The sequence below is a fragment of the Dendropsophus ebraccatus genome, chromosome 10 (assembly GCF_027789765.1).
Source record: "Dendropsophus ebraccatus isolate aDenEbr1 chromosome 10, aDenEbr1.pat, whole genome shotgun sequence".
NCBI classification, from domain to species: Eukaryota; Metazoa; Chordata; class Amphibia; order Anura; family Hylidae; genus Dendropsophus; species Dendropsophus ebraccatus.
Window position 1 is genome coordinate 91903304 of NC_091463.1, and position 14845 is coordinate 91918148.

Sequence of the window (14845 nt, forward strand, 5' to 3'; positions counted from 1 at the left end):
CCCTTATAGATGGCCCCCTCTCCCCCCCCCTCCCTTATAGATGGCCCCCTCTCCCCCCTCCCTTATAGATGGTCCCCTTCCACCCCTCCCTTATAGATGGTCCCCTTCACCCCCCCCTCCTCCCTTATAGATGGTCCCCTTCACCCCCCCTCCTCCCTTATAGATGGTCCCCTTCACCCCCCCCTCCTCCCTTATAGATGGTCCCCTTCACCCCCCCCCCTCCTTCCTTATAGATGGTCCCCTTCACCCCCCCCTTCCTCCCTTATAGATGGCCCCCTCTCCCCCCACCCTCCCTTATAGATGACCCCCCCTCCCTTATAGATGGTCCCCTTCACCCCCCTCCCTTATAGATGGTCCCCTTCACCCCCCTCCCTTATAGATGGTCCCCTTCACCCCCCCTCCCTTATAGATGGTCCCCTTCACCCCCCCCCTCCTCCCTTATAGATGGTCCCCTTCACCCCCCCCTCCTCCCTTATAGATGGTCCCCTTCACCCCCCCCCTCCTCCCTTATAGATGGTCCCCTTCACCCCCCCTCCTCCCTTATAGATGGCCCCCTCTCCCCCCTCCCTTATAGATGGCCCCCTCTCCTCCCCTCCCTTATAGATGGCCCCCTCTCCCCCCCTCCCTTATAGATGGCCCCCTCTCCCCCCCTCCCTTATAGATGGCCCCCTCTCCCCCCTCCCCTCCCTTATAGATGGTCCCCTTCCCCCCCCCTTATAGATGGTCCCCTTCACCCCCCCCCTCCTCCCTTATAGATGGTCCCCTTCACCCCCCCCCCTCCTCCCTTATAGATGGCCCCCTCTCCCCCCCTCCCTTATAGATGGCCCCTTCTCCCCCCACCCTCCCTTATAGATGGCCCCCTCTCCCCCCCTCCCTTATAGATGGCCCCCTCTCCCCCCTCCCTTATAAATGGTCCCCTTCACCCCCCCTCCCTTATAGATGGTCCCCTTCACCCCCCCTCCCTTATAGATGGTCCCCTTCACCCCCCCTCCTCCCTTATAGATGGTCCCCTTCACCCCCCCTCCTCCCTTATAGATGGTCCCCTTCACCCCCCCCCTCCTCCCTTATAGATGGTCCCCTTCACCCCCCCCTCCTCCCTTATAGATGGTCCCCTTCACCCCCCCTCCTCCCTTATAGATGGTCCCCTTCACCCCCCCCCTCCTCCCTTATAGATGGCCCCCTCTCCCCCCCCTCCCTTATAGATGGCCCCCTCTCCCCCCCTCCCCTATAGATGGCCCCCTCTCCCCCCCCTCCCTTATAGATGGCCCCCTCTCCCCCCTCCCCTCCCTTATAGATGGTCCCCTTCACCCCCCCTCCCTTATAGATGGTCCCCTTCACCCCCCCTCCCTTATAGATGGCCCCCTTCACACCCCCCCTCCCTTATAGATGGCCCCCTTCACCCCCCCCCTCCCTTATAGATGGTCCCCTTCACCCCCCCCCCCTCCTCCCTTATAGATGGTCCCCTTCACCCCCCCCCTCCTCCCTTATAGATGGTCCCCTTCACCCCCCCCCTCCTCCCTTATAGATGGTCCCCTTCACCCCCCCCTCCTCCCTTATAGATGGTCCCCTTCATCCCCCCCCCCCTCCCCTCCTCCCTTATAGATGGTCCCCTTTCCCCCCACCCTCATAGATGCCCCCCTCTTTCCCCCCACCCTGCAGGCTGATAAAAAACAAAACAAAACTTAACTCACCTGACAACGCGCTCCCACGTTGATCCTCACTCCTTCGGTCTGTCCCCGGCTGCTGCGCAGCTGCCGGGGGTGTCGCGTCTTATCCCCGGCAGCGCGCGCATCCCAGAGCTCCCTGCGCGCCGGAACCGGAAGTCAGGGCCCAAGGCGCGCAGGGAGCTCTGGGATGCGTGCGCTGCCGGGGATAAGATGCGACACCCCCGGCAGCCGCGCAGCAGCCGGGGGAAGACTGAGTCGGACTGATTGAGTGATTGATCGGGAGGGCCTTGCGGGGCCTTTGTGGCGGGCCCGGTCGCGGCGGCGACCCCCGCGACCATGGTGGCTACGCTACTGTACAGGACCCCTTACTCCATCTATACAGTACATGTATATACAGGACCCCCTACTCCATCTATACAGTACATGTATATACAGGGCCCCCTACTCCATCTATACAGTACATGTATATACAGGACCCCCTACTCCATCTATATAGTACATGTATATACAGGGCCCCCTACTCCATCTATACAGTACATGTATATACAGGGCCCCCTACTCCATCTATACAGTACATGTATCCAGGACCCCCTACTCCATCTATACAGTACATGTATATACAGGGCCCCCTACTCCATCTATACAGTACATGTATATACAGGACCCCCTACTCCATCTATACAGTACATGTATCCAGGACCCCCTACTCCATCTATACAGTACATGTATATACAGGACCCACTACTCCATCTATACAGTACATGTATATACAGGACCCCCTACTCCATCTATACAGTACATGTATATACAGGACCCCCTACTCCATCTATACAGTACATGTATATACAGGACCCACTACTCCATCTATACTGTACATGTATATACAGGGCCCCCTACTCCATCTATACAGTACATGTATATACAGGGCCCCCTACTCCATCCATACAGTACATGTACACACAGGGCACAATAGGTATACCATACTGTGCTGGATAACACTGTCATACCAGACCTGACCAATACCGCCATACTGTGACTGGATAACACTGCCATACCAGACCTGACCAATACCGCCATACTGTGACTGGATAACACTGCCATACCAGACCTGACCAATACCGCCATACTGTGCTGGATAACACTGCCATACCAGACCTGACCAATACCGCCATACTGTGACTGGATAATACTGCCATACCAGACCTGACCAATACCGGCAAACTGACTGGGTAACACCGCCACACCAGACCTGACCAATACCGCCATACTGTGACTGAATAACACTATCATATCAGACCTGACCAATACTGCCATACTGTGACTGGATAACACCGCTATACCAGACCTGACCAATACCACCATACCGTGACTGGATAACACCGCCACACCAGACCTGACCAATACCACCATACTGTGACTGGATAACACCGCCATACCAGACATGACCAATACCGACACACTGTGACTGAATAACACTGCCCTACGGGTAAATACAACCCTGCAGGTATACAGGACACTACAGGTATACAGGACCCCAAAACTATACACTACAGGTGCACGGGACCTCCTCAAAACTATATACTACAGGTATACAGGACCCCAAACTTTACACTACAGGTATACAGGACCCCAAAACTATATACTACAGATATACAGGACCTCCACCAACTATATACTTCAGGTATACAGGACCTCCACCAACTATATACTACAGGTATATAGGACCCCAAACTATACACTACAGGTATACAGGACCTACACCAACTCTATAATACAGGTATACAGCACCTTGACCAACTCTATACTACAAGTATACAGGACCCCAAATATACTACAGGTATACAGGAACTCCACCAGCTATATACTACAGGTATATAGGACCCCAAACTATACACTACAGGTATACAGGACCTCCACCAACTCTATACTATAGTTATACAGGACCCTCAAACTATTTACTACAGGTATACAGGACCCCCGAACTATATACTACAGGTATACAAGACCTCCACCAATTATACACTACAGGTATCCAGGACCCTCAAACTATAAACTACAGGTATACAAGACCTCCACCAACTATACATTACAGGTATACAGCACCAACTATATACTACAGGTATACAGGACCCCCGAACTATACAGTACAGGTATACAGGACCTTCACCAACTGTACACTGCAGGTATACAGGACCTCTCTCAACTATACACTACAGGTATACAGCCCCCCCCAAATACACACTACAGGTATACAGGAACCCCCCCCAACTATACACTGTAGGTATACAGCCCCCCCCCCAACTATGCACTACAGATATGCGAGACCCCTAAAAACTATACATTGTGGGTATACAGAACCCCTCCAACTATGCACTACAGGTATACACTAATTCCACTGATTAACTCAGATGAAACAATACCTTTAGCTTGGCCTCCTGGGCACCTTAGAACAAATCTAATTAACACACTGACACTTTATACCCGGGCAGTGCCGGGTACATTTTCTAGTCTACCATAAAAAGCACTATATCTGTCTATGGGCTGTTTGCATAGTTGAAAAACATTTTGAAATTTTTTTCCAGGGACACTTTAGCATTGACAACAAGGGGTGTAGCTTATTGTGGGTGTGGTCTGTGTGGGGTGTGGCCTTTCACCAGTGGTTTTTTTTTTGTCTTTTTCAGAATCTTCCAGTTATAAAACACAAAAGGTGCATTACACACCCTACTATCAGGTCCCCAGTATATTACACATCCATCTATCAGGCCCCCAGTATATTACACATCCATCTATCAGGCCCCCAGTATATTACACATCCATCTATCAGGCCCCCAGTATATTACACACCTCATTATCAAGTCCCAGTATATTACACACACCACTTTCAGGTCCCCAGTGTAGTGCACACCTCAGTATCAGTTCCTTAGTATATTACACACCCCAATATCAGGTCCCCAGTGTATTACACGCCCCAGTATCAGGTCCCCAATAAATTACACACCACACTATCAGGTCCCAGTATATTACACACACCAGTATCAGGTCCCCAGTATCAGTTCCCCAGTATATTACACACCCCAGTATCAGGTCCCCAGTATATAACACACCTCACTATCAGGTCCCTAGTATATTACACACCCCACTATCAGGTCCCTAGTATATTACACACCCCACTATCAGGTCCCTAGTATAGTAGACACCCCACTATCAGGTCCCCAGTATATTACACACCTTACTATCAGGTAGGAGTGCTTATAGCTAAAGGCATAGTGGGTGGAGGGGGGGAGACATACCCGGGACATGATTATGCCAGGACTGGACGGTACAGTCCTGGTAAAACCAGGACTGTTGGTAACTATATGTTTGTGGTATTGCAGATCAGCCCCATTCACTTTTATCCAGTTGTGTTTTTCTAATCCTAATCTGTATTTGTGATCCTTTGGAGTTTCACATTTTTCATTTGAGGGGTCAAAATGAGAAACCTCTGAGTCCAGGAAAATACTACCCCTTCCTATGTCCTTCATGCTGGTTCCTGTTACCACAAGCGTTGGAGAAGGACTCTTCGCAGTCCTATTCTTCATGTGCACTGAGGGTCTTAAAAGTCAATAAAACCATAAGACTGAATGAAATGTGACCAACCAGGATCTTCTGAGACGGTGTTCATGTCCATCCATTGACCTTAAGCCATATGTGTGCAGCCCTATAACTATAGTAAACAAGGTCTTGAAGGTCCTGGCTACCGGACACAAGTCTCTGTGGGTTTTCTTCATTCTCTATTTGCTGAGAACTTATAGAGAGTTACTGTACAGACAAGGCAGAGGCACCCCGATGTAGTGTGCTCGCTGTCCTCCGAAGACAGGAAGGGTACCAGCCGAGGGGAGCAGAAGCTTTATCATCTGTCCTCCATAACGTAGATTGTTCAGGAGACACTGCGATATCATGATTCCCCGATAGATCCTTAACATCCTTTAGGTACCTGGCCACCTCTGGAGCCCCCATATATGTTGTGAGCACCGTGAACACGAGTGCACCGGGATGCTCTAACATTACTGGGAATGTCACCTGTAACCCACTGGTGAGTATGGCGCACCATGTTCCGTCTAAGCATGAAGTAGTGTATGGTCTGGATAGATGTAGGTTAGGTTCACATGTTTACACATGTGTGGATATGGCTTTATAATATGAGGGCTCCCTTGTCCATCTCGGTGATCAGCGGCTCGTTTATAGAGGCTGCGCAAGGCACGACTAGTCATGTGACCAGAAAGCAGGAACGGTCCCTGGATGATTTGTGCCTCCCTTCTCTGCTATCAGACATTATACAGGGGGATGTGCAGCTGACTGACAATTTTTTAGCAGGTTGGAACGGCCCGATCATGTGACAAATTGTCTGATCGCTAGTCCTATCATACAGGATGTAATGGGACCATCAACATCAGATTGGTTGACTAAGGGTCCTATTACACAGGGCAGCTATCTGCTGAATTGGGCAGATAGCGCCCTGTATAATAAAGACAACGATCAGCCGAGGAGTCGATAATCAGCTGATCGTTATGTTTCAAGATTTTGAAAAATCACCGGACGCCGACTGCCTGTTGCTTGCCTGTCCATGCTCCCCCAGTGTTACTGACAAGCTCCCAAAGCCGTCTCTGCAGTGACAGCCTGCTCAACCAATCACTGGCTACGGTGCTATCCTGTCTCGGAAGTGATTGGCTGAGCGGGCAGTCACTGCTAGGCGAGTCTGTCTCGGAAGTAGAGGTGGGATTGTTCAGCCAGGACCTGATGTAGGAGGACCCCGGGGGAGCATGGAAAGATATGAATATGCTGTTTATGTTATCCCCAAGGGCATTTTCAAGTTTAAATTGAGCGGAGTGCACCTTTAAATAGTTTCCCCCCTTAAATGCTTTTGTATTTCACATGCCAGACACCTTCATTGATTCCTTCATGCTGGGGTCCTTTAAGGGCGTCGTGTTAGGTTCTCTGTCATATCTATAATGTATCTTCTATAATTTACAGGCATTTAACGTCACCAGCACCGGCTGCAGTGAGGCCCGCTGTATTTTCTACAAGTACAACACCGACGGACTCTTCCAACAAAACCTCTTCAACCTGCAGATCTACAACGTCTTAGGCTTCCTATGGTGCATTAACTTTGTCATTGCTCTAGGCCAGTGCGTCATGGCCGGGACCTTTGCTTCCTATTATTGGGCTTTCCACAAGCCTAAAGATATCCCACACTTCCCTGTGTCGGCCGCTTTCATGAGAACATTGAGGTGAGCCACATATCCAGACATAATTTACCCTGGAGACACATAGTTCTGCATTGGAGCTGTATACACAAAACGATAAAGGATTTCTAAGCTCCAGTCTGTTTCACCTCCAGGTATCACACCGGGTCGCTGGCCTTTGGGGCTCTCATTCTCACTATTGTTCAGCTGATCAGAATCATCCTGGAGTATCTGGACCACAAGCTGAAAGGTAACACGTCCTATAAGACATCGTAACCCCTAGGATGCTGCAGGATATATAACCCTGTACCCTTAAAGGGGTTATCCAGCGCTACAAAAACATGGCCACTTTCCCCCTACTGTTGTCTCCAGTTTGGTTGGGGTTTTAAAACTCAGTTCCATTGAAGTAAATGGAGCTTAATTGCAAACTGCACCTGAACTGGAGACAACAGTAGGGGGAAAAGCGGCCATGTTTTTGTAGCGCTGGATAACCCCTTTAACAGTCCTGTATATCAAGCGTCTCTACCCTTTGTAATAACATCTCTCTCCATCAGGGGCACAAAACCCATGCATGCGGTTCCTTCTCTGCTGCCTCAAATGCTGCTTCTGGTGCCTGGAGAAGTTCATCAAGTTCTTGAATCGAAACGCGTATATCATGGTAACTCCCGTCTCTACTGTTCATTAATGGGGTAGTTCACCCCAAAATATTTCTTCCAAATCAACTAGTGGCATAAAGTGCCAGAGATATGTAAATTACTTCTATTAAAAAATCTCAATCTTCCAGTACTTATCAGCTGCTAGATGTCCTGCAGGAAGTGATGTATTCTTTCCAGTCTGGAGATCAGGAAAGGTTTACTATGGGGATTTGCTACTGCTCTGGACAGTTCCTGACATGGACAGAGGTGGCAGCAGAGAGCACTGTGTCAGGCTGGAAAGATTACACCACTTTCTGCAGGACCTACAGCAGCTTATAAGTGCTATAAGACTTGAGATTTTGTAATAGAAGTAAATTACAGATCTCTGTCACCAGTTGATTTGAAAGAAAATATTTTTGGGTGAACAGCCCCTTTAAGGTTGCAAAGTTTGAAAGCAGATGCCCCCCCTTTCAGTCATGCTCTGCTAGAAGCTTCTTCATATAATGTACTAACGTTTGGATCTGCTCTTCTCTTCCTCCTCCTGTACAGATCGCAGTTTATGGAAAAAATTTCTGTGTTTCTGCAAAAAATGCCTTCAAGCTGCTGATGAGGAACATTGTGAGGTGATCATATACCATGTTATTCACCTGTCCGTATATGTATCCTCCTTATCATACAGGGACGTGTGGATATCTCTGGATAACAGGGTCTGTCTGTAGTAAATCTGACTTGTGAGTAAGGTGTGGTGTGTAGTAGGTCACGGCATGGTGTGAGTGATGTGTGGTGTGTAGTAGGTCACGGCATGGTGTGAGTGATGTGTGGTGTGTACTAGGTCACGGCATGGTGTGAGTGATGTGTGGTGTGTACTAGGTCACGGCATGGTGTGAGTGATGTGTGGTGTGTAGTAGGTCACGGCATGGTGTGAGTGATGTGTGGTGTGTAGTAGGTCACGGCATGGTGTGAGTGATGTGTGGTGTGTAGTAGGTCACGGCATGGTGTGAGTGATGTGTGGTGTGTAGTAGGTCACGGCATGGGGTGAGTGATGTGTGGTGTGTAGTAGGTCACGGCATGGTGTGAGTGATGTGTGGTGTGTAGTAGGTCACGGCATGGTGTGAGTGATGTGTGGTGTGTAGTAGGTCACGGCATGGTGTGAGTGATGTGTGGTGTGTAGTAGGTCACGGCATGGGGTGAGTGATGTGTGGTGTGTAGTAGGTCACGGCTTTGGGTGAGTGATGTGTGGTGTGTAGTAGGTCACGGCATGGGGTGAGTGATGTGTGGTGTGTAGTAGGTCACGGCATGGTGTGAGTGATGTGTGGTGTGTAGTAGGTCACGGCATGGTGTGAGTGATGTGTGGTGTGTAGAATGGCACGGCATGGTGTGAGTGATGTGTGGTGTGTAGTAGATCACGGCATGGTGTGAGTGATGTGTGGTGTGTAGTAGGTCACTGCATGGTCTAAGACAAGTGATGTGTGGTGTGTAGTAGGTCACGGCATGGGGTGAGTGATGTGTGGTGTGTAGAATGGCACGGCATGGGGTGAGTGGTGTGTAGAATGGTACGGCATGGGGTGAGTGATGTGTGGTGTGTAGTAGGTCACGGCTTTGGGTGAGTGATGTGTGGTGTGTAGTAGGTCACGGCATGGGGTGAGTGATGTGTGGTGTGTAGTAGGTCACGGCTTTGGGTGAGTGATGTGTGGTGTGTAGTAGGTCACGGCATGGGGTGAGTGATGTGTGGTGTGTAGTAGGTCACGGCTTTGGGTGAGTGATGTGTGACAAAATGGATTTTGCATGTGGAACAGAACATGGCGTCAGTAGCGAATTATAATAGGTCCTTTTCGGGCGGTAGCCTGGGGCCCTGAGCTCCTGGGGGGCCCATGGCCATCCAAAAAGACTAATATTTTCAGTGGTGTACTGTCTGCTGGCTACAGTTCTGCCATGATTTGCAAAAAATTGCTGCTTTTTACCGCAATTTTGCACAAATGAGGGCATTATGACGTTATCTTTTTTTATACTATGAATGCCACGCTAGTGCCGCCACAGTTACAGTGGGATGGCGGGGCCCAGGCTTGGTAAACAGCCCGGGGCCTATGGTAAAGTTAATCCGCCCCTGCATGGCGTGATGTGACCAATGTGTGATTTCATGTTTGTATAATGACCTGAGCTTGGAGTGTTGACTTTATGTTGGCATCTAACAAAATGAACATGGCATGACATGTTGGCCTGGAGTTGGCATGCTTAGAGTGATGTGTAATCTATCATGATTTGAGTAACCTATAACTGGTCTAGTACAACTATGTATGTTCACGTTGACCACGCATGTTCTGAGTAATGTTTGACTTTGCTTGTTGACTTGAACTTGTTGGTGTGTTGAATTGGTCTTGGCCCATTGGCTTGGCTCTCTGACTCAGACTCGTCCTATAGACTTTGCCCATTGACGTGGACTTGGCCCATTGACTTTGCCCATTGACTTGGACTTGGCCGGTTGGAATTCTGAAAACAAACGAGAGACTTTCCTTGTTGACATGGATGTAGCCTGTTGAGTAATCTGTGATTATGGCGTTTTAGGAGTATTATGTGACTCTCGCATGTCTTCTGTGTTTTAGCCTCTTCTATCCTCTTCCATTGCATGTTCCAGCCCCCATGTCCAGCTCTTTACACGTATGATGTATCTATGACTTGTTCTGACATCCATGACTCTCTCCACAGGGTGGTTGTTCTGGACAAGGTGACAGACTTGCTGATCTTCTTTGGGAAGCTAATTGTTGTTGGTGGAGTAGGTGAGGAGCCCAAAGGAACAAATCGAGAAAATTCCTGATGTTTCCATTGCTATAAGCATGTGACCTGTGTGCTTCTACAACAACCCTCATCATTGCACCATAAATCTATCTTCTAAACCATAATGGCCTCCAGACTCCATCGCCTTAGATGGCACCATTACCTTCCTGTAGTCATTCTTTCCTGTCTTGCATGTATCATCTCCTTCTTTCAGACACTTATTCGCTGTTCTTGTATTTCTCAGGAGTCCTCGCGTTTTTCTTCTTTTCTGGTCGTCTACCTATTCCGAATGATGCCTTTAAGTCACCAACTCTAAACTACTACTGGATCCCTATTTTGGTGAGTGTTAGAGGGTGCACACTCTACAATATCAAGTGGTCTGAACAATGCCCTAGTGGTCCTAGGATCATCAGGAAGAAGGTATATAGTTACCATAATATAGTTGTGAGATGGGAGATGTCCACATGAGGTTTGGTCATAGACCCTTTTAGTCCCTGTTGGGACCCCCTGTGATAGGCTAGAATCTGTGGTGAAACCTAGCAGTAAGTAGAGATGAGCAAACCGGGCTCAGGTTAGAGTCGATCCGAACTCGAACGTTCGGTATTTGATTAGCGGGGGCTGCTGAACTTAGATAAAGCTCTAAGGTTGTCTGGAAAACATGGATACAGCCAATGACTATATCCATGATTTCCACATAGCCTTAGGGCTTTATCCAACTTCAGCAGCCACCGCTAATCAAATGCCGAACGTTCGGGTTCGGATGGACTCGAGCATGCTCAAGGTTCGCTCATCTCTAGCAGTAAGTGTTCAGTTACCTGCAACACCACCACATGAGAAATAAAGCATTACATGTTGCCCAATTAAATTGATGAGTTGTCTTTGTAACACATGGACACACCTGGTCCTCGAGAGACACTCTTTGTAGCTTCTCTAACCAAGTGAGAGGATCCGAAACAATAGACCATATCTCTATTTCTGATAAGGTATCTAAAAATGGATTTTGGACAACCCCTGTAGGTTATAGAGAAGCTACAGTCACTGCCATGAATCAAGGGAAGGGTTGCAACTGAAAACTGGACTTGGTTTTATCATATGAAGTCTTATGTTGTGGCCCACACGCTTGACTCCTGAAGGACATTGCTCAACTATCTGGGGTTCTCACATGTTGTTTATATTTTTCCTTGCAGACGGTGGTGGTGGGGTCATACCTGATCGCTCAAGGCTTCTTTAGCGTGTACAATATGTGTGTGGACACTCTGTTCCTGTGTTTCTGTGAGTATACACAACCATAACATGTGGCTGAAGGGGCTCGTGTAACACTTGGGGATGGAGGGTGAAGAATTGTTCCTGAAGGAGTTGTATTAAGGCTTTCAGTTTAGATGTTGATAGAAGGTATGCCGTATGATCTATGTGGCCTGTTTGGTGCATGGCTTACCTTACAGCCATGTTGTGCCACTCTCTGTGGTTATGTAGGATGAGACTTAACAGGCGAGACAAGTCGGGCATAGTATGGCCCACTTGGCTTCCTAAGTCACCCCCTACTGTTACATCTCTTTAGAAACAAAGTGACTCGGGGTATGTGTAGAATGCTGAGGTGAATGCCCGTATTCCCGTTAACTCTAGGTGGACACTAACCTATGAGTGGATACAAATATATGGGTACGTGCACACTACGGAATTCCCACTCTTTCGCTATACCATATCTTGGCACATTTGTCCTGGTTAAGTCAGGGGTATGAGATAGGCCATCACCCCTATAAACATCCTCCAATGGATCACACACACGTGGCCTATCTTTCCTCAGCAACCATAGGCCATTGGGCTTCGAGGGGAGCTCATGTGACCGTTCCCTAATATAGATTGCCAGGAGGCCATGATGACCTTCCAAAGTCTATTGAACCTTGAGACACAGTCTGACTACTCTCTTCAAACCTTAACCATATACATGTACAACCAATGATCTAGTGGAATTTACAACACTAAGGAACATGTCACATATAGATACCAGGGCTGCTTGCACTTTGGGGCACAGCAGGCTTTAGTAGTGGAGCAACTGTAATGTCATCGATCTTAAAGGGGTTGTACAGGATTAGGAAAACCTGTCTGTTTCTTATAAAAACAGTGCCACAGCTGTCCACAGGTTGTATATGGTATTGCACCTCAGCCCTATTCACTTCATTGGAGCTGAGCTGCAATACCAGACACGAGCCCTGGACGGGTGAGGCGCTTTTCTGTTCACCACTGCAGTTACATAGCCCCCCACCCCATATAATCCTTTCAAAGTGCGTGGCGTATATCAGCATTAGATCTCGGCCCACTGTGACGGCCATTCGGGGGGCTACCATATCAATCAAGATGACTACCCTTATGCCCAACCCAGGGATCCCATTGACTAACCAGAGTGAGGTGACTTATCAAAGCTCAGCCTGACTTGACTTGATTTATTTTCGCAGTGGAAGACTTAGAACGTAACGACGGCTCCGCAGAGAAGCCATATTACATGCCCAAATCTCTGATGTCCATCCTGAACAAAAAGAACCGACCTCCTCAGGCCGAGGACAAAAAGAAAAAGAAGAAAAAATAATCGCTTACCGGAGGAGAGTCGCAGCTGATTTTATTATCGTTAATATTATTAGTTTTGTTTGGCGCCTTCTACAGATTTCAAGGCAGCCATTTTGTTTACATTTCAATAATCGAACACTCCAATGAAAATGGCCGACACTGGCTTCACCTGCTGCACGTAAATGACCGGGTGAGGTAGAGGAGTCCTAGTCAAGTTCCTCACTGGTTGTACGTCGGCCATCTTACCATCAAGTTATTGATGCTTCTGCCATTTCCTGTGTGGCCAACATGAGCGAGGAGAATCTGTCACCATGTCTGACTAATCCTTCTGTGACCTCATAACTGTGAATATGGCTTTTTGTTTTTCTCCTGCTTCTGTATTGTCCCTTTATGCTCATGGCGGCCATTTTGAACCAGTAATGCAGTCTATCATTTCAATAGAAGACTTAACTTATTTTGACCACTAGCATAGCTATGATGCCATTCCCCTAATGCTAGCAACTGTCATGTGACATGGCTACTTAGAGGGGAAATTAAAATTTGAAATCTTTAGGGGCCTGGCTACCACACAGTAGTGTACAGGAATAGCTGGACGTTTAGAGGTATTATGACCCTTATTACTGTGACACTTGTGAAAGGAAAACAGAACAGACCCCTTTAAGACAAGTCCCACCCACAATGCCCAGTGCACTTTATAAAGACCTATCAACTTTGAGGTTTCACACAGCTGAACAACATGGACTACCACCATAGACCCACTTAGGCAAACCTTCCACTTTGAAAATCCCTCCTAAGCAGACACAGGAAGGAGAAGGCCCAGGGGCCATAGCTTTATTCCTGGACCACCTTTTTAAGGTAGGTTTCCCGATGTTAAATCTTATTTTAAGGAATATTATCTTTATGTTGTCTCTTATGCTTTCCTTCTGTGTCTGATGTAAGCTGTCTGCTCGGTTGTACAATCTGCAATGTACTTCCTGTTCCTGCTGTACACTCTAGCTGGCAATCCATCAAGATCTGTCACCCTCCCACTACATTATCTTGTCTGTAACCGTACCCACTTCACATCCAGGACCCTTCCACCTGGTGGGAAGGAGATAGAGTTGGCTGAATTGCCTGATAGAGTGTACAGCAGGAACAGGAAGTCTACAGACAAGACCAGTTACACTAGAAGCAGAAGGGCAGCACAAGGGTCCACAGAAAGGAGTCCAGGGGTTATATTACAGATGCTTGAATGCAGCTGAATGTTGAAAATCTCAACACATGATGCTACACATGGAAAATATATAAATATATTATAGCTGCAGTCTTTAAGTGCCTACATATCTACCCTTTGCTTCCGTTACTTTGTGCCTGTCTAGCTGCTCCAGGACCCCCCCCCCCCCCCCCATTTAGTGTAGCCCTCCATGTTTAATGCCTGGATGACCTGAGCAACTTCACAATGAGAGAAGGAACTGGAGAGAGGGGTCTTCAATGAAGTCTTACAAAATAGCCAAAGGGGAGGGGCTAGACTAAGCCATAGCTTCCACTGGAGTGCACTTTACCATGTATATATATACTACTACATACGTTAAGTAGGAGCCTCTGATCACATCTACAACGTATAGATTTTATATGTTCTTCTTCATGTTTTACATGTACATAACGCTGTATATTGTGTGTCTATAGATTTCTAGAAGAGAAGTATTTTCATAAAGAGTTAAAATAAATAAATTGATTAATTATGACAAATTACCCAGTGTCTCCTTGTTACGTCTTATTATTATGGTACAGAAGTTACACTACAAGACTTAAAGGGGAACTATCCAGTAGAGAGGTGATAAAAGCACATAATATATCATTATTAATGGCTCTAATGAATGGAAGGATTTGTTGTATAAGCAGTGAAGGATCCCGAAACGGTGTAAATCATAACCATATTGTTTCTGTTTACTTACAGAGCCACCCAGTGGTAGGACTAGGTATTACATTATAAAAGAAAATTTACTTC

General features: G+C 47.7%; 1 protein-coding gene across 1 annotated transcript in view; it reads left to right on the plus strand.

Moving 5' to 3' along the window:
• Nucleotides 1-14589, plus strand: part of SLC44A4 (solute carrier family 44 member 4) — a 43420-nt gene extending 28831 nt beyond the window's left edge. The window contains exons 14-22 of the mRNA XM_069944224.1: nucleotides 5637-5739; nucleotides 6678-6934; nucleotides 7045-7139; nucleotides 7444-7547; nucleotides 8074-8147; nucleotides 10228-10298; nucleotides 10541-10635; nucleotides 11484-11568; nucleotides 12750-14589. Of these exons, the coding sequence (XP_069800325.1) occupies nucleotides 5637-5739; nucleotides 6678-6934; nucleotides 7045-7139; nucleotides 7444-7547; nucleotides 8074-8147; nucleotides 10228-10298; nucleotides 10541-10635; nucleotides 11484-11568; nucleotides 12750-12880 (1015 nt within the window). The 3' untranslated portion in view covers nucleotides 12881-14589. The remainder of the gene's footprint in view (nucleotides 1-5636; nucleotides 5740-6677; nucleotides 6935-7044; nucleotides 7140-7443; nucleotides 7548-8073; nucleotides 8148-10227; nucleotides 10299-10540; nucleotides 10636-11483; nucleotides 11569-12749) is intronic.
• Nucleotides 14590-14845: the final 256 nt, after the last annotated feature.